The 25,886-nt window shown below is 35.9% G+C and overlaps 1 protein-coding gene across 1 annotated transcript in view; it reads left to right on the top strand.

The window, feature by feature from the left end:
• The window catches only part of LOC132129221 (leucine-rich repeat-containing G-protein coupled receptor 6-like), an 86,472-nt gene that overhangs the window by 36,836 nt on the left and 23,750 nt on the right, over positions 1-25,886 (top strand). Inside the window, exon 2 of the mRNA XM_059540735.1 lies at positions 4,345-4,416. Within this exon, the coding sequence (XP_059396718.1) occupies positions 4,345-4,416 (72 nt within the window). The remainder of the gene's footprint in view (positions 1-4,344; positions 4,417-25,886) is intronic.

Below are 25,886 nucleotides of genomic sequence, written 5' to 3'. Positions count from 1 at the left end.
AATATCGACTCGACATTGCCTAAATGAAAATCTTGCTAGTTCAGATGTTCAAGGTCTTTGCAGTAAAACCACTCTGGCCCATTCCCAATTCATCTTGCAGCACTGTTACACTTTTCGAGAGACACAACCCTCGTTGTGAATAATTTATTACACCTATAGGTTGAGTAACACCACTGAGATCCATCAGGCTGAATCCGAAAGCTGCAAAATGCTGCCTTTGCAAACTTGTGAATCATGTGAAAAGTGAATCTTTTTTAATGGTTTAATTTTCTTCAACTTATGAATCATTTCTATTGATAAATAAGCATTGAAGTTATTGAATATTTGTTTGGTTATGTCTAAAGCTCATGTAAATTTATTCTAGTTTATCAGACATAAAATCATTGTATTAATTTGCACAATTTAGGGGTAGATAAGGCACTGTCTCGGCGACGAGCTACTATTATAAAGAATAATAACTATATACTAGAATTTATGGTCTATAAAAATTGTACAGCTACTTTTGAATGGACATGGATGGATTTTTGCCTAAAAATTTAATAATAATAATAAAATGTTCTGGTTATTACCGAATAAACACACAAAACAAGATGTTATATGTTAAACCCAAAGAAAATAAGTTTTAAGAAAAGATTTAATGCATTAACTAACATTTACTAACAATGAACAATATATTTGTTACAGTATTTAATAATATTTGTTAACGTTAGTTAATAAAAATACAAGCGTTAATTTTTCATTATTAGTTTGTGTTCCCAAATGAAGTTATTAACTAATGTTCACAAATAGAATCTTATTATTAAGTGTTACTAATACTTTAATAAATACTATATGAATTATACACAAATACACTGACGATATTGGTATGTTTACACTTTCAACAAGCAGGCTCAATGCTAATTTGATTATGCTAATCGGTTCAACTTTGACAACCATCACAGGTCATAGGTCAATTGAGACTTCAGAACACACTAGGGCTGAAAATAAAGATACATACCTGACCCTGAAATGTCTCTTGATGGAGAAGGTCAAATTTAGAAGTGAAAAATATTAGATAATCATGATATTTTGATTAGATTGAAGGCAGAAGACATCTGGAACACAACTGCACACACATTTACTACAAACCAGAGAGGAAATTACATCTGTTGAACAATCATTTGTAGTGGAAAGTCTTTTTTCCTCTCTGATGGATGGTAAAATACGCAGGTGTGGGTTTTCTTTGATATGCGAGTCCACATGTTTCATTTAGAGGGTTCTTGGCTGCCTTTGGAAGAAACTGTCAAAGCCAGTGCCGCTCATTTTTCAGAGATCGTCCAGGTCTCTGACTGAAGGTGTTGTCTAGATCAGGCAGGGTTTATAATCAACACTAGTGATTAGACGAAATTGGCACAGCTGATAAAAACATCAGGTCCGTCTGCTTTCATTGGAAACGGACAGTGCACATAATCACATACAATCTCTGGAGCCTATTCATTAATTGAATAGGAAATTGAGAGAGGCATCCATAATGATAATAATAAAAAGCACAAGGCCACATTTCACATGTTGTAATCAAGGGTCGTATTGTTGCTCGGTTTTACTGATCTAGGTTTTCATTTGAAACGTGAGATCTACTGTGTTGGATTACTCATAATTACTCCCGTATAATCAATATTGTGCAGTTTTTCATCTTGATTGCACTTAAAGCTTAATGGATATCGTAAGGACCAAGATGAGGACATTGATCAACAATGATGAGCGTGTCTGTCAAAAGCTCTAGCTATTACGAGAAAGGTCAAATATGTGACCACGGAGCCATGATGCTAAATAATGAACTTATAAACCAATCAAGCATGAACTTATAAAATAAATATCATTATATTTCTCTGCAACAACCAGACCTTAATTAAACAAATCAGTGGTTTTCATCTGTTGTGTCATGAAGCAGAATGAGTCACTGTTCTGGTCTGATCAGCAGGGGAAAACAATGCTAAACATTAGTAATACAATACAAGCTGTATAACCAGGCATAGTTATAAAAGACGTATTATCTTCTTAATTAAATTCAGATTAATATTAATTACAATAATTGGCCCAGGTTTTTTTTATTTTTTATTATGTTAATAATTTGAGATATTGCTGGATCTATGCAATTCATGATGATAATAATGGGCCCTATTTTAACGATCTAAATGCAAAGTGTAAAGCGCACGGCGCAGGTGCACTCAGGTCAAGTCCAAATCCACTTTTGCTATTTTAACGACGGAAAAACGGTCCATGCGCCCGGGCACATGGTCTAAACGGGTTGACCCTATTCTCTTAATGAGTAAATGGTGTTTTTTGGGCGTAACGTGCAATAAAACAAATAGGATGTCTCATCTTTCATTCCCTTTAAGAGCCAGTTGCGTTCCTGCCATGACGGATTTGCTCTTTACATGTCGGAATTTGGCAAGCGCAAAGACAGAATGCTTCTCAAAGATGAAAAGGGAGCAAATAGATAGCCTAATTCTGATACATGCGATGACTATCCATTATGACATGTAGGCATATATATATATATATATATATATATATATAACTTAACACTGGCGTACCACAGGGCTGTGTGCTGAGCCCATTCCTTTACTCCCTTTACACCCACGACTGCAAGCCTGTGCATGGATCCAACTCCATCATTATGTTTTCAGATGACACCACGGTGATTGGCCTCATCAGTGACAACGATGAGACTGCCTACAGGGAGGAGGTACAGCACCTGGCCACATGGTGCGCTGACAATAACCTGCTCCTTAACACCAATAAGACTAAGGAGCTCATTGTGGACTTCAAGAAGAAGAAAGTAAGCACTGCCCAATGCATCACAGGGACACCACTTCCTGCTCTTGAGGACATCCAGAGGAAACGCTGTCTACGTCGTGCTCGCAGCATTCTCAAGGACTCCTCTCACCCTGACCATGGACTGTTTAACCTCCTGCCCTCCGGGAGGCGCTTCAGGAGCCTCCAGGCAAGGACCACAAGTTTTTTCCCTACAGCTGTCTCCTTGCTGAACTCTGCCCTCTGACACCCCCCCCCCCCCCCCCCACACACACACACACACCATACACACAGACTCCTCACTTCTCTTCATCACTACATTTGACAGATTTATTTATTTATTTACAACAACCAAAAAACAGTGAACTTGTTATTACTTGCACTACTGTCTGTTCACCCAGAAACACTGAATAATCCATTTGCACACTGAAATATTTCCTATGCACTTTACTGTCCATTGCAATAGTGTAAATTATGTTCATATGTTCATAGTCCTGCCTATAGTGTACATACACTTTCACATAATCCATCTGTATAGTATGTTCATAGTACACCTATCTGTATATCATGCTAATAGTATTTAAAACCTGTAAATTATGTCCATAATACTTATCTGTATAGTTATTGTACATATTGTAGACCTTGTATATTCTGTACTTACTGCTTGTTGCACTTCTGGTTAGACGCTAACTGCATTTCGTTGCCTTGTACCTTACATGTGTAGTGACAATAAAGTTGAATCTAATCTAATCTAATATAATATATATATATATATATATATATATATATATATATATATATATATATATATATATATATATATATATATATATATATATATATATATATTTAATTAATCTACAAAAAATTCTTATGCATTGCAATCCTTGAATTTTTAATATTTGGCATGTTTGTGTGTTGATGTGTGTCCCTGTGTTTAATAAGCAGCGTGTACACTCTTTAAATAACAAAGAAAAAACATTGCAGACTTTAGACCAGGTTTGAGTTGATCTATTTCAGCTCCTTAAAACAGCATTGCGCCAGCAATGGGCCTGTGCCTTGCGTCGCATTGCGCCGGGTGTATTATAGGGCCCAATATGTTTTATGTTTGATTACGAGTTTTAGTTTTATACAATGTATTTTTTTATGCACATATGCTTTTAATATATGATATACATTAACGTTCAGAAGATTGGGTTCAGAAAGAATGTATTTATTTATTTATGAAAGAAATTAATAATTTAATGGATGCTAAAATAATACTAAGACTCTGCAAAGATGCATTCAATTGACAAAATAAATAAATAAATACATTTAAATGAAATAAACGCTGTTCTTTTGAACTTTTGAAATCCAAAAAAAAAAAAAAAAAAATTATAAAAATGTGAAGAAGCACAACTGTTTTCAAAATAACTTTTTTTATTTATTTTGTTTCTGAAGGAAAATGTGACACTGAATGTCTGGCTGCTGAAAATTGAGTAATATAACTTATATGATGGTCATTGCCGTTTACCTCTCTGTTTCTATCTCTTTTTTTTTTGGTTTTAGGGATCTCAGTATGAACAACATCAGTGAGATTCAGCCCAACGCTTTCCACAACCTACACTTCCTCAGTGAACTGTAAGTACATTTGAACAGCATTTATACCTGGACTGCCATGTATTTCAGCTGTGTTCAACTCTATGGTGTGACAAAACGGTGTACAAAAAAATCCCGCTGGTGAGTGGTTATTTATGTGAAGTGGTTCAGTGAAGGTTAAATTTGGAGACTGATGTAATTCCAGATGTGTTATACAAGACCTAGATAGAAGTGTAGCATAAAATCAGGAATAAATAAATAAACTAAATCATCAAATTGCTGATAATATCCTCAGCATGCATTTTATATATATATATATATATATATATATATATATATATATATATATATATATATATTTATTTATTTATTTTATATAATTTATATATAATTTATTACACTATATTTTTACCAGCATGAAAACTTGTATAATGGAAATTTGATAACACTTTACATTAAGATTCCCTTAGTTAACATGACCTAAAAATGAATACTTCTAAAGAATTTATTAATCCTAATTAAAGGTATTTACTAATACATGATTAAAATCAAAAGTTGTCTCTGTTTATATTATTTATTAGACCAGAGCTAACATAAACTAACGATGAGCAGCTGTATTTTAAGTAATATCAAAAAAGATTGTTAAATACTGTAACAAACATATAATTAATTGTTAATGTTATAATGCATTATTCAACAGTAACTAATAGAACCTCATTGTAAAGTGTGACCGGAGACTGTATTTTTCCTTTTGGTTTGAAATAATTTCAGTTCACTAGTTCATTTTATCCTAAAAAAAATCACTTTCTATATTTATATATATATATAGTGGCTTTGCCACGTCTCTTTCTTATGCAACACTGCACCTGTCAGACAGAAATGATTTGTTCAAAGCTCAAAGACACACAGAGATGCTTCAGTACTTCCTGCCGCTTCATCAGAGCCACACAGAAGATCAAACATATTTTATCCCAACATCTAGCTTGTACATACTCTGTCTAGACCTTTACATGTAAGGCATCAATCAAAATAAGTTAAAGACTAAAGCAATACAGCATGTCTTCTCACACTTTTTCCTCTGAAGGACCAATTAGCTCAGGTGAGACCTAGCGTAACCCCGCTGGGAGTCTCTGGAGAGCGCCAACATTCAAATGGAAAGCACCTGGCGGCTGTGGCAGCTCACACATGGTGCGGGTCTGTGGAGCAGCTGGGACTCTCGGACACCTGACTGACACAAACAGGATAAACTGGGAATGGCCAGAGCTGTCAGAAAGTGTTGTGGGACGTGCAGACGGCAGGAGGGCTGCAGGAAATGTAGCATTTTTGTAGGAGTCAATATTTATAGTGTGGCTGTCAAAGCAAACGAGCAATTCCTCATTCCACTTCACTGAATTAGTCCTCGCTCCCCTGTGAATGGCGTGCTGTTGCTACATTTCAATCAAATGGTGATGTGGGGGAAGATGTTGAAGCTTCAACAAAACAGCAAACCTGATGCCGTTCTGTACTGAAACCGAACTAACTGTTCAACTAGCAATTACAAAATGTCTTGACTCAATACATCAAGAGCCATCACATCATAATTGTTTCTGAATTTAATTTTTTGAACATTAATTTTCTTTCTAAAAAAAAAGAAAAGAAAAATCTGAAAAAAAAAACAGGAATATTAAAATTTCTGATAGGTTAAAACAAACAAACAACAACAAATAAAAAATATCATCTATCTATCCATCTATCCATCTATCTATCTATCTATCTATCTATCTATCTATCTATCTATCTATCTATCTATCTATCTATCTATCTATCTATCTATCCATCCATCTATCTATCTATCTATCTATCTATCTATCTATCTATCTATCTATCTATCTATCCATCTATCTATCTATCTATCTATCTATCTATCTATCTATCTATCTATCTATCTATCTATCTATCTATCTATCTATCTATCTATCCATCTATCTATCTATCTATCTATCTATCTATCTATCTATCTATCTATCCATCCATCTATCTATCTATCTATCTATCTATCTATCTATCTATCTATCTATCTATCTATCTATCTATCCATCTATCTATCCATCTATCTATCTATCTATCTATCTATCTATCTATCTATCTATCTATCTATCTATCCATCTATCCATCTATCTATCTATCTATCTATCTATCTATCTATCTATCTATCTATCTATCTATCTATCTATCTATCCATCTATCTATCTATCTATCTATCTATCTATCTATCTATCTATCTATCTATCCATCTATCTATCCATCTATCTATCTATCTATCTATCTATCTATCTATCTATCTATCTATCTATCTATCTATCTATCTATCTATCTATATGTGCATCAAAATTACTAACTTTAAAATTAACATGAACATTTATTTATATTTAATGAAATTAAAAAGAATAAATATATGTTAATGTAATTAATAGAAAAATAAAATCTAATTTAAAAAAAACTTTACTATAAGATACTAAAATCAAATTTATTCCTGATTGTTTGTTAGTTCAACTTTCAACAAATACAAAATGAATTAATAAATATAAAAACTGAAATATATTTAAATAAATAAAATGTAACAATGCATTTAAAATATATTGATACAAATATATCAAATATTAATGCAACATTATCATATTAATGATATATTTTATTATTAATATATGATTGATTTGGCACAGGCCGAGAATGTACAATTCTTTCCTAACTTATAATTGGAGTGAAGAGCCTGTTTCGCAAAGATCATGAGTAAAACTTCACTTCTAAACCTTTAATAACTCTGAAAAAAAAGTGTGAATTAATAATCTTAATTTCCTTAAATTAGAAATTTTATGAACGCACACATCACTACATATAATACATAATAAATAAGAAAAATTATCAACGTCTAAAGTGTTGACACAACATTGTGAGAAGAAAGTGTCATGCTGAAATATGATTTTAATGCCCCAAGTGCTGCTTGACTTATATACGTACTAGAACCCATAACATTGAACACCACTTTAAAATCATCTATTTTTTTTATTTTGACTATAGTTATTGTCCTTCGTTGTTTCTATTCAATAACTGCCATATGAACAGCAATAAACTCCTCGAGACAGTTGAAAACACATTACAGAGATAAATCCCATGCTTGGCTCTCTTTGAAGTTCTGCTGGGAATGATGAATCTGTGTGTTTTCACCCTTTCTGGCACTCGTTTACCCCCTTAGGCACAGCAGTTTGCGCTGAGTAATTTCACGAGTCTAAATTACAATTTTGAGGATCATCTGTAAAGTTCTTTGCCCCAGGGATGACGTCGGGCTCTTTGGGAGTTTTCGCTTTTTCTTTTGCTCTCAGTCATAACTTAAGCTGCCTACCAAACTCAAATGATTAATTGAAACAATCCGATGTGATAAAAGGTATATGATGAGAGAACACAGACAAGTCTTTGTTTATCGTCCAGAGAGGCAGATTTGACCCGATCTAAGCCCTATCACTCCACATCCTGTGTTTGAGTTATGCGGTGTGTGTCTACTTCAATCAGAATTGAGTCTGAGCCATCAATATCTGCTTGTTCACTTCTGTAACACTATGACCCACAAAAGTCCCTCAGCATTGCATAAACTACTCCCATGACCTGCGGCTGTCAGATTCTGGCTGCTGTCCTATCGACTCCAAGGTCATCTGTGAGTGTGGAAGGGGGAAGAGGAAGTCTTGTTGTGCGCCTTTGGGAGAGATGAAACGCAATCTGAGCCGAGTATGTTCTTCTGCATCCCAAACCCCACCTTTTGACTTCAGCTCTACCTCGCCTTCTTCAAAGCTGATGGTTTACTGAGCTCACACAAGAATCTTATCCAAAAGCTAGTTTGTGCTGTCTAGATACTGTAGCAAATCTAAACTAAATAGAAATTCCTCTGCTTAACACACAGAATTTGAAGTTACTCAGTAACTCTAATAAGCCTAAACACATAAATATTAACATTATATATATATATATATATATATATATATATATATATATATATATATATATATATATATATATATATATATATATATATATATATATATATATATATATATATATATATATATATATAAACAATACAATTATTTCATTATATTTAACTGCTTTCCTTAAAGAGACTGTTGTAATGCATTCTCGGATCGACTTATTCCTGAAGTATGTAGCGCTGCAGTGAACTTTGTCTAAAATTGGACACGGTATTGCTTATTAATTGCAATTAAATGAAAATGTATTATGGTTTAAATGTATAATAGAGGCAGTCAGCTTTACAGTGCTTTTTAACACTTTAAGTAGGAGTTAAGTGTGCTTTTATATGTAATTTCATAGTTATTTCTATTGTCTTTGAAATATGGTTAAATGTACAGCTGAATGTACCTACAAGCATTCATGGTAAAATAAAATAGAACATTTCTGTAGAAACCTGTATTGTATTTAAATATATTTGCAATTACACATTTGTACTTAACATACACTTAAGTATGTTAGTCATTAACGCATCAAAATAAGTGTATTTAAAAAATATATATATATCAAAAAAAGGATTTAATATGTACTTTAAACTTGTAATTACATTTTTTGTATTATTACAAAGTGCAAATTACAGTTGCTTAAGTGTATTAAGAAACAGAACACTATATATAATATATACTTTTAAGATTTGATGTATAATTAAGCACACGTATTCTTCACAAGTTTCAGACAAGACCAAAGAAATCTAAATATGTATCAAGTCTAAATAGAAAAGCACAAAGATCAGAAGCCTTGAGAAAACAGGAGGATTGGTGACAGACATGAATTCCAGGCCTTCAGTATTTTTAGTGTTTGTCTATGTATCTTTCTCGTTTAGTGTAACCTAGATTAAAGAAATACTTCATGCTTATCTCATAAACCTAACCATGGTTTGCCCTTATGTCAAAAATACAAAATACTGCTGGCTAAAGTGGTTTAGTTGGCCTCCCAGCGCAGTCTAGTAACTCAATCAGCCAGTTTCTCAGCCTGAATAGCTAACAAGTATCAAAAGCCCCTGTGCCAAAACAGACCACCAACTGAAAGACCAGATAAACTTCTTAGGCTGGTAGCACTCAATTACAAGTTTCTTTCTCAGGCTTGAGCAGTAAGTGACCTATCAGCACCTTTAAGAAGGGAGCACTCAATGCTAAAGACCTGCAATTCCTGTCTCACACCCGTCCTCCTGTTTTCTTAAGTCTTACAATCTTCCTCATCCTGTGTGAGACACAAGGCCACGGCCAGCTCCGCTCTCCCACCTTTCATTCTGTTTCCGTAATGGCTCTCAGCTGAAATCACAGATCATGGCTCCTTCGTCATCAACCAAACAAACTGCAGCCAGATTGCTTTGTTTCTTTATTATTGCAAGCTGATGCTGAGCCATTAGAAGCTTAAGGTACCTCAATCTCACAGGACAGGCCCCGTCACTGCTGATGGGGTTTAATGGGTGCATTGTTGCCCCATTTGAAAACGGTTAATCCCTCATGCGAAGGCCATTAATCAGCTTCCCTTACGGCATTACAGCTAACGGGAAATACTGCTGGTGTTTGCTTTACTAATTGCGATTTGTAATGAGTGGGAAGCTCTTACATTCTCTGGAGTGAAGGTTAACTGGGATGTACTGTTAGCAAATGCATAAGAACTTTTTCCCGGTAGGTTTAGAACAAGTCTTAAAAATCAACAAGAAATATTCACACACTCAAGTATGTCCAGACTTTGGCCCCAATTTAGTTCAAGCAACTCTGAAGAACAAACTGGTGCCATGTAATTTCGAACAAAATCCATGTCCATGATGATGAGGTAATGTAGGTGAGGTGATGAGGACATGTAAATCTTGTATGTGACCCTGGACCACAAAACTTGTCTCATGTCGCTGGGGTATATTTTTAGCAATAGCCAAAAAATAAATAAATAAATAAAAAAAAAATTGTATGGGTAAAATTATTGATTTTTCTTTTATGCCAAAAATCATTATTAAAGGTGCAATATGTAATTTTTCTGCTTTAAAAATAGCAGATATCACTATATCTATGTTATATATATTTTTTAGTTGTGTACTTACATTATCCCGAAAGTTTCCACGAACTTTCAAATCCAGAGAAAATTATAGTTTAATTAGAAGACACGGCACGTTTCTTTATTTCTGTTTTGTCGCACGTCTATGGCGTCATATAAACTTTGACCCCTCTAGTTTATCTAACTTCCTGCGGAACCGCCAAATACAAAGGTGAACAGAAGCAAAGACGAGACGAAGAAGAAAAAGTAGTAGCTAGTCTTGATCGAGACTATTCTATTTTATATTTATATTGTTTATATTCGTATTTATACTTCAATCAATAACAGATATGGATCATGATTATGCTTTGCCTGCACGTTCTGTGAAGCGCAAACGTACGGGTGAAATAAATGACCTGAGATGGTTTTGGGACAAGAGAACAAACAAGACACGGGTAAATATTGGAGTTGCATTTCCAAGATAGAAAGAGCTTCGTGACAAGCTGAAACTACAGAGAGATGCTTGCATTCTAATAAACAGGTATGCATCCATTCAGCTAACTATATCTATCCGTATATTTTGTGAAACGATGATGTCTTGTGTAAAACGCAGACGGACTAGCTCTCATGTAGAGTATAATGTAAATCTACATGTGTTCTATATCTAGCTGGATAAAGTAGCTTTTTTAACATATATTGTGTTTTATACATATATTACTACTAGCTAGATGGAATATTGATTTGATAGGGGTCTGATAATTCATATATCTCTCCGTTCGAAAAGATGTGATTGTCAAAATACTAGGCTGCTGCTGCTGTAGGTAAAGGGAGACCGCTGACAGACCAGGCTCTTGTCTTCATGACAACAATATCTATACTTCATGTTGAACATAAATATAAAGCCTACTGATAAAGGACACCGTCAACAGTATTGACGGCAAAATAGACTATAGACAGGTGCAATATTTGAAAATCAATAATTATTTATTTATTTTTTAAATTACATTTATATCTGAATTTATGTCAACCTATAGACTTCAAACATCAAAATGTCATGAATTAATATGTATTTGTGTACAAAATTACATATAAACATATTTTCCTATTATATTTTGCCTGGAAACGCTTCCAACACACGTGCGTGTCGCGTGAAAAATAGTCGTCGGTTCTATTTCTAGCAAGCACGCGTTTCCCGCGCGCCTTGAGCCGCGCCTGAGACGCGCGGCTCACACAGGCAGTCTGCAAGCTCTAACCTATTAACATGGGAGCCGAATTAAAAACTGACACGCCACGCAGCTGAGACGCTTGCGCCACGTATCCAGTGTGTCGCCGGCCTCAGTTAAAATGAGTGAGGAATGTGGGGAGCGACAGAGCGCGTGTTCCAATGAACAACAACTCCCATGAGCCTATGCTCTTTCCCGACGTCATCAAAGTACGTCTTATGTTATTATTTTGATTGATGACCCCTGGTGGCCAAAAATTCCATACTGTGCGTTTAAGTAAAGATCACGTTCCATTTAGATATTTTGTAAATTTAAGACATTTTGTAAAATTATAAAAATATAAAAACGTATTTTTTGATTAGTAATATGCATTGCTAGGAATTCACTTGGACAACTTCAAAGGCGATTTTCTCAGTATTTAGTTTTTTTTTTTGTACCCTCAGATTCCAGATTTTTAAATGATTGTATCTCGGCCAAATATTGTCCGATCCTAACAAACCATACATCAGTGGAAAGCTTATTTATTCAGTTTAATTTAAAAAGGGACAAATAAGACTGGTTTGTGGTTCAGGGTCACATATGATTCTTCTTTTCAGTCAGTTGAGGTCAGATGCGAGTAACATCAGAATGGAGAGTTGCTTTTATAGTAGAATATTAAGTAAAAATTTTAATTGGAAGCAACACTGACACTGACAGATCATGTTTAATACTGTAAAGCTGCTCACTTTAAAGCAATCTATTGTATAAAGTGCTATATAAATAAATGTTACATGACTTGACTGCTGAATTGCAGATATTCGATGCTTTCTTAACTGCTGTTTTCTCACCGCTGTGATCTTATGGAGAGGAAAGCATGAAGCATATATTTAAATAGTCATCTAATCGTGTCTCTCATCAGCAAATGCAGCATTAGGATGTTTGCAGAAACTAAACTACTGCTTAGGTATTTCAAATTTCTTTTTACCCCTGAGCAAAGAATGAAAAAGCACATTGCTATGAGTATTTCAGGGCCTTAAAAGTGAACACCTGGCTTTGAGAGACACCCTAGTGACGCGTGACCTTCAGAGCCTAATCCAGCATAGGACTTACATTATGAAACAAGGTTAGAGCGCACCAAATCGCGATGACCCTTAGGACCCCTACTCTGACCATGTACCCAACTAAGCCTCAGAATCTGATGTTTTCACTGCAGATGATTCTGCAAATCAACTAAAATTCGATGAATACTGCTCTCTCTCTACCTCTCCTCTGTTCTCTGGGGGCAAATTTGGAGATGAAAGCCTTGAATCGTATCATATTAGGAAAAAGACCAGCTGCAATTTTAATGTAACCCTCTCAACAGACTCAACCCTGCTTTGTTCCCCATCTCCGATTTTATGACAAGAAGCCAAAAAAACAAAATATAGAGCTCATGTCTCTGGCAGGCTTCAGCCTTGGGGGAGTGCAAAAGGTTTTGTTGGTCTCTGCTGTCCACTTTCATGTTGTAACATTTTATGAGACATACTTGTTGCTTTGTGTTGCTTCCAGTGAGGACGTGACTGCCATGGAGAGTACTTTAATGGTGTTCTGACCCTGTTAAGGACAGAATAACAATGGAGCATACATTTAAACTCTAATCCATGGACACAGACAGATAGATAAAGATAAATAAAAACAGACACAGAAATAGATGAAGAGAATAGATAAATAGACAGACATAAGGACAAAGACAGGCAGATGAAAACAGAGAGATAAGCAAAAATACAGACAGAGACAAAATAGCTAGATAAAAAGAGAGATGCATGGATGGATGGACAGACAGACAGACAGACGACAGACAGAGAGACAGAGAGACAGACAGATAGATAGATAGATAGATAGATAGATAGATAGACAGACAGACAGACAGACAGACAGACAGACAGACAGACAGACAGACAGACGATAGATGGACGGATGGATGGATGGATGGATGGATGGATGGACGGACGGACGGACGATAGATAGATAGATAGATAGATAGATAGATAGATAGATAGATAGATAGATAGATAGATAGATAGATAGATAGATAGATAGATAGATAGATAGACAGACAGACAGACAGACAGACAGACAGACGATAGACAGACAGACAGACAGACAGACAGACAGATGATAGATAGACAGACAGACAGACAGACAGATGATAGACAGAGAGACAGGCAGACAGACAGATGATAGATAGACAGACAGATAAATAGATAGATAGATAGATAGATAGATAGATAGATAGATAGATAGATAGATAGATAGATAGATAGATAGACAGACAGACAGACAGACAGACAGACAGACAGACAGACAGACAGACAGACAGACAGACAGATAGACAGACAGACAGAGATGGATGGATGGATCGATGGATCGAGGGACAGACAGACAGAACGATTGCTAGATAGATCAAAAGATATTGAGACAAAAAAACAAAGAGCCACAGATAGATGAGACATAATTAGATTTCATAGTTTTGTTTTGTTTTTTGCTGAATTTCACATTGAACAGCAATAAACAGAAAAGCCTTAACCTGGCTTCATTAATGACAGAACAACCTTCATGAGGACACAAACAGTAGTACAACTGTGCTTCGAGTGGAGAAATCTTTGGTACATCATAGTTTACTATACAAGGGGAGGTAAATGACGGTGTAGCTTAATTGTCCAAGAAATACAGAGGGGTCCTCAGCAAATTTACTAAACAAACCACAGCAAAAACACACAAATCACGTCTTGACAATGTTTGGAATTCACATCTGTTTGGTGTATGTTTATACATCTAATTTGTGTATTTTCACACAAAAAAAATTGTGTTTACATTTCAGCTGCAGTGAAAATCTAGGTAACGAGAAACAGTTTGAGATGGATAAATCTTTTTCAGAACTCTGGTATGTGTGAAGAGGATGTTAGATCTGATAATTGCATCATCATGTACTCAGCTTCATGTTATTGCATACCTGTATGACTGACTTTCTTATGTGGAAGTCACTAGATGCCAAAACTCTTTGGTAACCCATTCTTCAACATATCCTCTTTTGTGTTCTACAGAAGAAAGAAATGCACACGTTTGTAATGAAGAGAACAGATTTTTTTTTTTTTACATTTTCCCCAAGCTCTAAATGCCATGCTATGCTTTAATTTACAAAAATAACATTTCCACATACAGCTTTGTTAGAAAAGCCATAAAGCTATAAATCTGTCAGAATCTACGAACCAAAATTGTAATCTTCATAAAAGCTGTTTACATTACACATTTTTACAAATTGGCCTTGTGGGCGGGAAAATCCCTCCTTTCTTTTTAAGGATGCAGTCATGTGAACGGAAGGAGGTGGTGGTGACTCATTTTGATTGACACCTGTCAGTGCAGGTGACAGCACTGGAGTCACCTACCGCAGAGTGCTCGATGATTTCCCCCGCTCTGTCCTGCCATAATAAACCAGAACCCAACCGGCTGTCCCACTCATATAGAGCAAATTATACAGCCTGTGTTGCTATAACCATCAAACACAACCTCCAACACACACACATGAACACATGCATGGACAGAGTAGTAATTTGTAACATGTCTTGTTCAATGTGATGGTCGTCAGATCAATGTGAAGTAATCACAGAGATGAGCTGTACACTCCACACACACTTACAGTATGAAAACTGAGAACCACGCACAGAGAATAAGCTGTCTTCACATCAGAAGCTTCTGCCTAGAAGATTAGCAAATACAGACGGGCGATCATATATATTCAGCATGAAGGCCGATGACATGCAGTTAAAATAACACCTTGTGCAAAAGGCAAAAAATGGACATGACACAGTGTCTGCTTTACCATGGCAGTAAGATAAACAGCGAGCTGCCAAAAAATAAATCAAAGCCCTGCTATTAGCTGGAAAGTATAACTGCAGGAATCCTTTAAAGTGAATGGTAGATCTCCTCCTTACACACATCAAACGAAAACCTCTTTTGAATATAAATAGGTCCTTTAAAAACACACCTAGAAGACATGCAGAATGAAACATGCTGTGGCAGAGCTCAGCGCAGCACCAGGACTGACACTACTGTATTTAGATATCTTACACCCAAGATTTCCAGGATTACACTTGTTTCCGTTGTGCATCTCTGTAACATTTAATTTTTTTTTTTTTTTTTTTATCTATTAATGAAGAATCATTGTTTATGAACAATAACCTGAGCAGGTGGAAATTGTTTCCTCAAATTTCATATAATTACTCATATAATGGCACCAGGAACTCATTACCGGAGTCAATGTATTACATTTACACATTAGGAAGATAAATACCCTAAGTGACTTGCACTGCAATGCTAAACCTAACCGATAGTGTTAAAAAAACAACAACAACACGTAAAAACACATTTCCTGAAGTAGCCATGCAATTGTAAAATGCTTCTACAAGTCTTTGACACTTTTATTGTGAGTTGTGTTTAACGGGACTCATACCCAAACGCTACGTATCGCAAGTGCAGTGCTGTACCAGGTGCGCTAGAGAGCAAGTTTACTGCATCAGAAAAGTCGTATATATATGGAGCCGAGTATGTGATGCAAATGTCAAAATGTATTAGTTTACAAATCATGTGCTATTGTAAAAGTGTTTGGGGTCATAACATAACTTACGTAACACAAAATCTTTATTAATTATAATTTGTGTCAAAGAAATAAACGGTGTTGTGTTACAGCCTCAAACATTTATTTTAGCTGGAAAGTGCAGATAATTTTATGTAAAGGAGTGTTTTTGGCAATGTAGGCAGATGCTATGTTGCTATTTGATCAATTCATGGATTCCTGGTGATTTAAAAACCACAAAATTGGCATTGCTTGGATCTGACGCCAATATTTGAAATACAGGAACTTGGTGAAATATATACCAATATCAGTAAGACATTTGGATGTACCTTTATTATTACTGTTATGTCTCTGACACAGTAATTAAGATTCTTATACCCTGAGGTTGGTTACTAACCATATTGAGGAGTGTTTAACTGCATCTCTATGGTCACTGCACAGTTCAAGCTAAATAAATAACAAGATAGGAGGTTGCCACCCACCTGCTTTTGTAGATGATCTCCTGGGGCGCACCACTCCCCACAACTCTCTTTTAATTCCCTTCTGTTCAATCTCTCATTGATATTTAATCCCTGTCATTAAGCATTCATTTAACACTAGTGAGTGAAGCATGATTAAACTATCTTTAGAGTTCTGGGTTTGTCTTGTATCCTGTAATTAATGAAGGATAATTGGAGTGACTGCAGACTGGAGGACAGAGAAGCTTACAGTCATCAGAACAAAGGCTTCCATCCGCTTTAATGACTGAGCTTAATATCAGACTGCACTGTATCCTCTCCTGTACCTGGCACCTTCCACTATACCACAATGACGTGACCTCATTTTCACTGCACACATCATAGTGACTTTATATCTGAAAAAATATGGCTGTACAATTAATTTTTATTTTTTTTCTGGAGCAGGCAGATCAAAAGGACTTATGTTTGAGTTAGTCAGGTTTTGTGATGTGACCAAAATCACTGGGAAAGAGTATAGAAATCGGACTTTCTGTGAGATAAAATCTTACTTTCATTTTCGTGGTCTAGCTGTAAACCAATAGCAAATGTAAGTCATGCACTGTTTGCATTGCTTGCCTCTGAAGTCACACGCCGTCAACCTTTAAGGGGTCGTATCATAAGCTATCCAATTTTCCTTGATTTTTTTTTAGATAAAAAGAAAAACATTTTAAAACTTTTTAAACAAAACTACAATCTGCAAAATGTCTATGATGTCAGATGCTCTACACAGGATTGCCCACGTTTAGTCAGTGACAAGTCAGTGACATCTAAAGCTGCTATGATTATTTATAGTGGCTCTCTCTCGTGGTGGTTGGATAGATGATGTGATTACTGATGCTGAATTGGCCGCGTTGATTACCTGAGCGTGGTTCTCTCTAGAGGTGGTTGGATGGATGGTGCAGTTATTGATAGTGAATTATCTGCGTTATCATTATCTGTCTGCGTGCTCCTCCTGAAATTTGTTAATAAAACATCACGTTGTAAGCTACTCTCACAGAAAACAGTCCTCATCGTCCATAAAATGCATTGCACACATATTTGGGTTGAACTGTTTCGGAACAGTGTTGTAAATACAACTTATCCACTGATTTATAGTTGTGTCCTCTTTTGGAATACCAAACAAAGTAGTTTCACTTTCACAATGAAAAACACAGCATCTCCATGACATGGTGCCAGCGATAACAGCAGGAATGAAAGTTACAAGTTCTTTCTTTGCGTGAACATTTGGACGGTGTTTTGCAAATCTTCCCACAACGTGACATAGACATGAGGGGGCATGCATGAATGAGCCAATATCTCTTTGGGTTTGAGACTTTAGTCTTTGCAACTTTACAGATCTTTCTTATGCACCAAGAGCTTGTAACACTCCAAAGAGAAAGGAAAACTTGAAATCGCATCATATGACCCCTTAAATAATGTAATATATGATGCACTAATTTAAATATGAAAAGCATATATGCATTTTGTGATACAGACAAAACGTTTCATTCACAAAATTAAACTCCCCTAAAAAGAGATGTACTATACGAACTCAATTCTTAATTGTGAAATGTTAACTCGAAATTGCAATATATACACTCGGAATTGCGAGAAATTGTGAAATTTGTGTTTTATTCCGTGGCAGAAATGGGCTTTGGAATAGTCCCTTTAAAGGGTTAGTTCGCCCAATTTGCAATATTATGTCATTAATAACTTACCCTCATGTTGTTCCAAACCCGTAAGACCTCCCTTTATTTTCGGAACACAGTTTAAGATATTTTAGATTTAGTCCGAGAGCTCTCAGTCCCTCCATTGAAATTGTGTGTACAGTCTACTGTCCATGTCCAGAAAGGTAAGAAAAACATCATCATAGTAGTCCATGTGACATCAGAGGGTCAGTTAGAATATTTTGAAGCATCGAAAATACATTTTGGTCCAAAAATAGCAAAAACTACGACTTTATTCAGCATTGTCTTCTCTTCCAGGTCTGTTGTGAGCGAGTTCAAAACAAAGCAGCTGGATATCCGGTTCGCAACGAATCATTCGATGTAACCGGATCTTTTTGAACCAGTTCACCAAATCGAACTGAATCATTTTAAACGGTTCACATCTCCAATACGCATTAATCCACAAATGACTTAAGCTGATAACTTTTTTAATGTGGCTGACACTCCCTCTGAGTTCAAACAAACCAATATTCCAGAGTAATTCATGTACTCAAACAGTACACTGACTGAACTGATGTGAAGAGAGAGCTGAAGAAGAACACCGAGCAGAACCAGATAATGACTCGTTCACGAGTCAAGAACCGTTTCTGTCAGACGCGTCCGATTCGAGAACTGAGGAGCTGATGATACTGCACATGTGTGATTCAGTGTGAAGCAAACCGACACACAGAGCGTCTGAACCAAACTGATTCTTTTGGTGATTGATTCTGAACTGATTCTGTGCTAATGTTATGACCCCAGGTAAACCGAAGGCTTGCAATCATCACCAATGACGCTATTACGTCGAGCGCAAAAGAACCGGTGAACCGTTTTCTTCAACCGGTTTATTGAATTGAACTGTCAGAAAGAACTACTGGTGATCCGAAAACCGATGCAAGGTCTTAACTAATTTCCCAATTTTAAAACAAAGCTTAAAAGGTAACAAATTACACAAAAAGGCAGACATTTAGGCCAAAATCTTTGCTATTATTTTATCTTTGTTATTTAAAAACAATAAGAACAAAGATACACATTACAAATTCACTCATAATATACAAATAAAACAAACAGTGCTTTATTATTGAGGTAAATTGCATTTAAAAAAATAAAACACTGTATACACTGTATAAAGTCAAGAGTAAGTGATTTTCTCTTTTGGGTTTTGTTGTTTTATAAACATTAAAGGGATAATTCACCCAAAAAAATCAAAATAAATAAATAAAAAATCTGTCATCATTTAGTCACTCTCGAGTTGTTGTAAACCTGAATGAGCTTCTTTCTTCTGTTGGATGTAAAAGTAATTTTGAATAATGAGTGTAAACAAACAGTTACTGGTCCCCAGTGGCTTCCATAGTATTTTAGTTTACTACTCTCAAAGTCAATGGGGAACAGCAACTGTTTCGTTATCCACATTCTTGAAAATATCTTCTTTTATGTTCCGCACAAGAAAGAAATGAATACAGGTTTGGGCCAATCTGAAAGTGAGTAAATAATGACTGAATTTTAATTTTGCATCAGGCTGTCTCTCAACTGTTTACTTTCACTTTAGACATAAACAAATGTGCTTATATTTAGACCTTATGTGTTTTTGACAGCATTAGCACAGTCAGACATGAAAGATAACTTAGTCTAGTAATCAGGCGCTGTTTGACAGGATTTTAGGGGTTCGCGCTCAGAAAAAGCACATTGCAGCTTGGGAAACGAAGGTTTCAAAGTAGCTTCCACAACGCTGGCTTGTGAAATATTTTTTTTTACAAGAGAATCAAAAGGGGCCGTGCGAAGCTTATTTCCGCATAGGTCAGAGTTTATAGTGATGATGAATACATATTTGAGAAGACAGGGTCACTTTCAGGGAGCTGGCGAGAGTTCGGATTTCAAAGCCAGAGGAAGTGCAGTCACAACGTGTACATTTCTCCATTTCCAGATCCTCCTCATGCCAGGATCCAATCAAAAATGATTTAGCTATAGAAACATTTTCCATCATGCAATGAAACTGATATCGTAGGAAACTGCATTGCAAATAATATGACCCGGTTCTTAGGGTTTTAAAACCAATGATATTTTCACCAGTCAGAGAATTCTTCAAATACAATTGTTTAATAATGCAATGCATATGTGGTTTAAGCCATTTGTTCAAGTAATCGCTATTTGTGCATGTTTATATTTGCCATTGTGTTGCATTATGCTTGCAGTAATTGCAAAAAATAAATAATTCAATACGTAGACAATGAAAGTGAGCCCTTTTAAAGCTTTTAAAAAAGTAATTTATCATGTAGGCCTCATTCCAAAAAAAAAAGGGTTTAATGTTTGCGTACTGCAACATCTTAATACAATCTGTGAAAAGTTTTATTATGCACGAGCAGGGCCAGAAGGAATCTGCTGGCATTTGTATGTGCTGATTGAGGGAGGAAATCCATGGAATGAATTTCATTATGGTAGAATATGTTACATTTGCCAAAACGCTTAAAGCTGATATGTGCATCTTAAGTTAAAATCCTGACCAGCCCAACATAGCAACGCTGTTTCAACTAATGGTGTGTGTTTTGAAGCAGCTCTATTAGTTTTTCCAACCAATGGCAGGCAGGGGAAGAGTTTGGGAAACCTTTTTAAAAACATCATTAATTCCATTTTGTGTCGCTTGCTTTGCAAATATTGCTCACTTCAGCTAATGAACAGCTACAGTATGCGTGAGATTTACATTTTCATGAATGACCAGTGTTTGAAATTCAGCAGAAATCTAAAAAAGCTTTTAACCCAATTGCTGGAATAGATTCCATGTGGATGAGGAAAACACATAATTCAAATTCCTCACCGATACATCCATGAGATGAGAGTAAATGAGAATATATTAAGAGTTCCACCAGTATGAGTCCCATTAAGACCTTATTTTTCTTTCCCTGCTAACAATTCTTCTCTGAAACAACCGTAATTACCTCTTCATGAACAATCCAAAAAAATAATTAAAATAAAATAAAAAACAACAAGTATGATTAAATTTTTAAGGTATTTTGTCCCCCAATGAGGCATTTAACAGAAGACAGATGTGCTGCAGAGGGCCTAACACTAACCAGCCATTCCAAGGTTTTTTGCCTCTGACTTGTGCTGCTTGTTGTCAACACAGCTTTCAATGGTCAAAAGACAACGGGCAGCCTCTACCTTTTTACACACACTATCTGCAATGCAGCATATTCTCGTAAACTGCTTCTAATAAACATGCGGTTGCTGCTTTATGAGGTCGCAATTGATGCTAAAAACAGACTAGAGCTGCAACAATAGAGCTCTGAGCAGGTTGTGATTAAGTGTCAGGACACATTTGGTTGTCAAAAAGCGTAATTTTAACAAACATCTGTGGTAAAGTTGGAGTATGAAAAAGCTCAGCTCACACTTCATCTGATGAAGGCTTTTATTGTTTGGTCTGATTTAGACAGATGCTGGAGATCCCACACTGCAGCAAGTAAATATGCCTTGTGAAACTAGCATCCAACAAAACGCATTAATTCTGTTTGGAAAAAAATTGACGTTTTTGAGGTTTACACCATTTTGGTCTGAAGGTCAGTTTAGAGTGAAACCCCAAAATCTGTCGAAGCTTTTGAAATGGTTGCCGCCAATAGCAGATTTTTCTCATTCACACCTTCCTTAATCTCATATCCAATGGTCCTTTGTAGGGGAGTGGAGTGTTTAGGGTAGTTGGGACAATTTTGGACTGAGAGCAAAGACTAGTAAGGCTGGCACAGGTTATTAGGGAAGGGTTCAAAGAGGTTTTGTTTAAAGCAGTGTCTTTTAGGCTGCTTTCACACTTGGTTTGATTGCTTGTTCTGAACCTGAGTTTGATTTCATTCCCCTCCTCTTGCCTCCACTGGTCTCTTTTCATCTTGTACTATTTGGTTTTAAGTAGTATGTTTAGTAGGGCTGCACAATAAATTATTTCAGCATCGACATTGCGATGTGCGCATGAGTAATAGTCAGATCACAGAGGTGAGATGCAGGGAAAAACATATACATATTTTTGTGTTTGATTCAAAAGAAGAAGAAAAACCTGCAAAATTTTTGACTGATATAAAGTATTAATTCTGATTTAAGGTTTTTTTTTTTAAGTATTTACAAAGCACACATTTGTAAAAGCTCTATATGATGAGTGCAAAGCCAACTCTGATTGCTGTCCAAAGCAAAATAAAAAAATAAAAATAAAAACTATTTTGGATGCATTTGCTGCTGTTACACCATTTTAGAAAGCTTCCAAGCAGCAGAAAGATATCACTGATGCGATAACATTTCACCTCGCGTAAGACAGGGTACAGGGTTTTACAAACATGATTGGTCACCTTGACAAATGTTATGTTATACCATCACAAACGTATATTTTTCTCAAGTTGCCATCCCAAATGCAAGGCACAAGTGGAAACTGAGCTATCATGCATTTTTACTACTGTTGCCATTACTATGCCATGCTATGACACTAAGTTCAGTAACTTATCATTAAAGTTAGTTTATAAGCAGTTTATTAAGGCAAAAACTATTTAACAATATGTCCCTATATCTGGGTTTGATGAGGTAAAGGAGTTAGAGCTACACTCGCAATATAATTATAATTCACAAATTATATTCTTTGAGATTAAATGGGTTATTTTAGCTCTTTTGAAGAAAGCATGTAGAAACCAAACATATATGTAAATATCTGTAAATGATCAGTTAACGATAAAAGTCTTATGAACAATTTGTGCAGCGCTACAGGTATCAGCAAGAAGCTGGTGGGTAACTTTTCTCACAGCTGGAACGCCAGAGGTGCTCTTGAAAAAGCCCAGAAGGATCTAAATTTACAGACACATTCACTCATATCTGATTGCCAAACAAGATGGGGTTCCAGACAGATGATGATCAACAGGATTTTAGAGCAGCAGAGGGCTTTAACTCAGGTCCTGTCTGAGGACAAGGCAGCGAGGCATCCGGTTCCAACCTAGCAAGATATAGATGTCCTGGAATCTGTCAGCAAGACACTGGACCCACTACTGGATTTCAGATGCACTCTCAGGAGAAGATTATATTAGGGACTATATGAAGCCATTTCTTCAACTCTTCAACACTTCAATGCTGCTGAGGCATAAGGAAGACACCGAAATGACTAAGACCTCAAAGAAGGGGACATTGTACTACATCAATAAGAAATATAAAGATATATAAAGATAAAAAATATAAAGAATATAAAGTCTCAAGCCTGCAATGGTGGATATAAAACTTATAAGCTAGAATGAGCAAATCAATCCATACAGAAGCCTAAAAAATTTGGTAACACTTTACAATAAGGTCCCATTAGTTAATGTTAGTTAATGTATTAACTAACATGAACAAACAATGAACAAAACATTTATTACAATATTTAATGGAAGAAAATACAGTCGTTCATTGTTAGTTCATGTTAATTAAACTAATGTTAGAAAGCACAACTTTTGATTTTAATAATGCATTAGTAAATGTTGAAATAACATTAACTTAGATTAATAAATATTGTAGAATATTGTTTATTCTTAGTTCATGTCAACTAAAGAAGTTAACTAATGAACCTTACTGTAAAGTGTTATTGAATATGTATGTTAAATATTAATATAGTTAGATATCATATATAATTTGGTAATAAAACAAAGAGTTGGTGTGTTTTATTGGTGCAAATGAGTAGTGGTGATAACTGTTTTGTACAACATTTGCAACTGCTTTTTATCACTTAATTATAAGCACCACTAAATTAAATTGTGTTACATGTACTCCTAAACTGACATTTAGAAGTAGATTTTAAAATGCAAAGCTTTGAAAATAAAAATAAAGCTTTGTAAACACTTGCATTTTTATAACACTAAAAGTGTGTCCCATCAGGGAATGAAAAGTTCCACACAGACTTGTGTCTTCATGCTTACTTGAACACTTGGATCAAATACAGGAAATACGTCATGGAAGTAATCAAGTGGTCAAGTGCAAAGATTGCAAATGTGGGTATTTGGACAAGGGGTGTGACTCTCCGGGACCAACGCTGGCCACTCCTGGTGTAGTAGTAGATCCCCAGCATACCCAAATCATCAATGCGACTTCTACAATGAGCACTATCAGTTAACAACTCAGGACACGAAGATGCCACGGTTTCATTCGCCAAAGGCATTTTATTCTGAGACAAGCTGCGCAGAGAAAATTCTATTCCTAAAATGTGACTATGCTATCGACAAAGCATCGGTAGCCAACCAGCAGAGTTCAGCTCCAACCCTAAACAAACACAGCTGAACCTAATAAAGGTGTTCACAGATGCAATTTAACATGGACTGTGTTCGTATTGACTGCAAATATTGCCAGGGTTCACAAGAATCAAACCAGACCAATTTTCCAAGTAACTTAAGTCTGTGATTTGCTAGAACACACCACTGTTCAGAAGACCATTTTCACACCAGCCAAGTGAAGCAAAGACCAAAATCAAACAGTCCACATTGAAATTTCTAGTGCAGGGGTGTCCAGTCGTGCTCTTGGAGAGCAGTTGTCCTGTAGAGTTCAGGTATTCGGAATTTCCAGACAGGTGTGTTGAGGAAAGTTTGAGCTAAAGTCTGTAGGGCAATATTCTTCCAGGAGGAGGATCAGAAACCACTGCTCTAGTGGGAAAGTGTGGGTCTGCAACTGTAACCTGATTAATGTTGTGTAAAGAATGGATTACATGATACTAAATGCAGCATTTAATGACAGAATGCAGTTACACTTCAATGCCTTTCATATACAGAAATGAAATTCTATTTTGTAAATACCTTCCATTGAGTGAAGAAATCCTTCTGGATTTGTGTTTCTGTGTATACAATGCATCAAAATGTAATTGCATTGAGATATTAAAGAAATCTCATTTTGTTCCCATGGCCAGATTAAATTCTGAAGACTTTACAAACATTCCGAATATCCATAACAATACACTCATCATTTGAAGAATATACAGTATGCTGGCACAAGAGGCTTAAGAAAATTAGCATTAAAGCCATGTTTGTCTGTGATGTGAGAAAATACATAGAGCAGAAAGCTCCAGTGTTTAGATACATGACTGAATTATATCGAGGGATAAAGGCTGACCGCAGAGCTGGTATGAGCTTTCAGCAGAACAGCTTGCTGTAGTACGTGCCTGAAACCTCATCCGACATTCATGTGAAACCGTCACTGGCCTATTTACACGGGGTGAGCCGCTAAGCTTCACAGCTTCCAAATCTGACACTTTTATTTTTGCTTTCCCCAGCCCCTTCATCTCCCTGCTTTATTTCCCTCTGTCTCTTGCCCTATGCAAGACAAATGTTTGTGAAAGAGTGGCGGCACACGGTCTTACCAGAAATAGAGTTGACGGATGGAAGTGTGGTCTGGCACAACATGAAGTGATAGCCATTAAAAACCTCAGAGACTTCATGGCTCAATGGCGGAAGATGGTAGTGTGTGTGTGAGCGCATAAAGGAGTGTGATCTGTCAGACCTTGTTAGAGACC

The sequence above is a fragment of the Carassius carassius genome, chromosome 46, assembly GCF_963082965.1.
Source record: "Carassius carassius chromosome 46, fCarCar2.1, whole genome shotgun sequence".
In the NCBI taxonomy this organism is placed as follows: Eukaryota; Metazoa; Chordata; class Actinopteri; order Cypriniformes; family Cyprinidae; genus Carassius; species Carassius carassius.
This window is presented reverse-complemented; position numbering and strand designations above follow the sequence as displayed.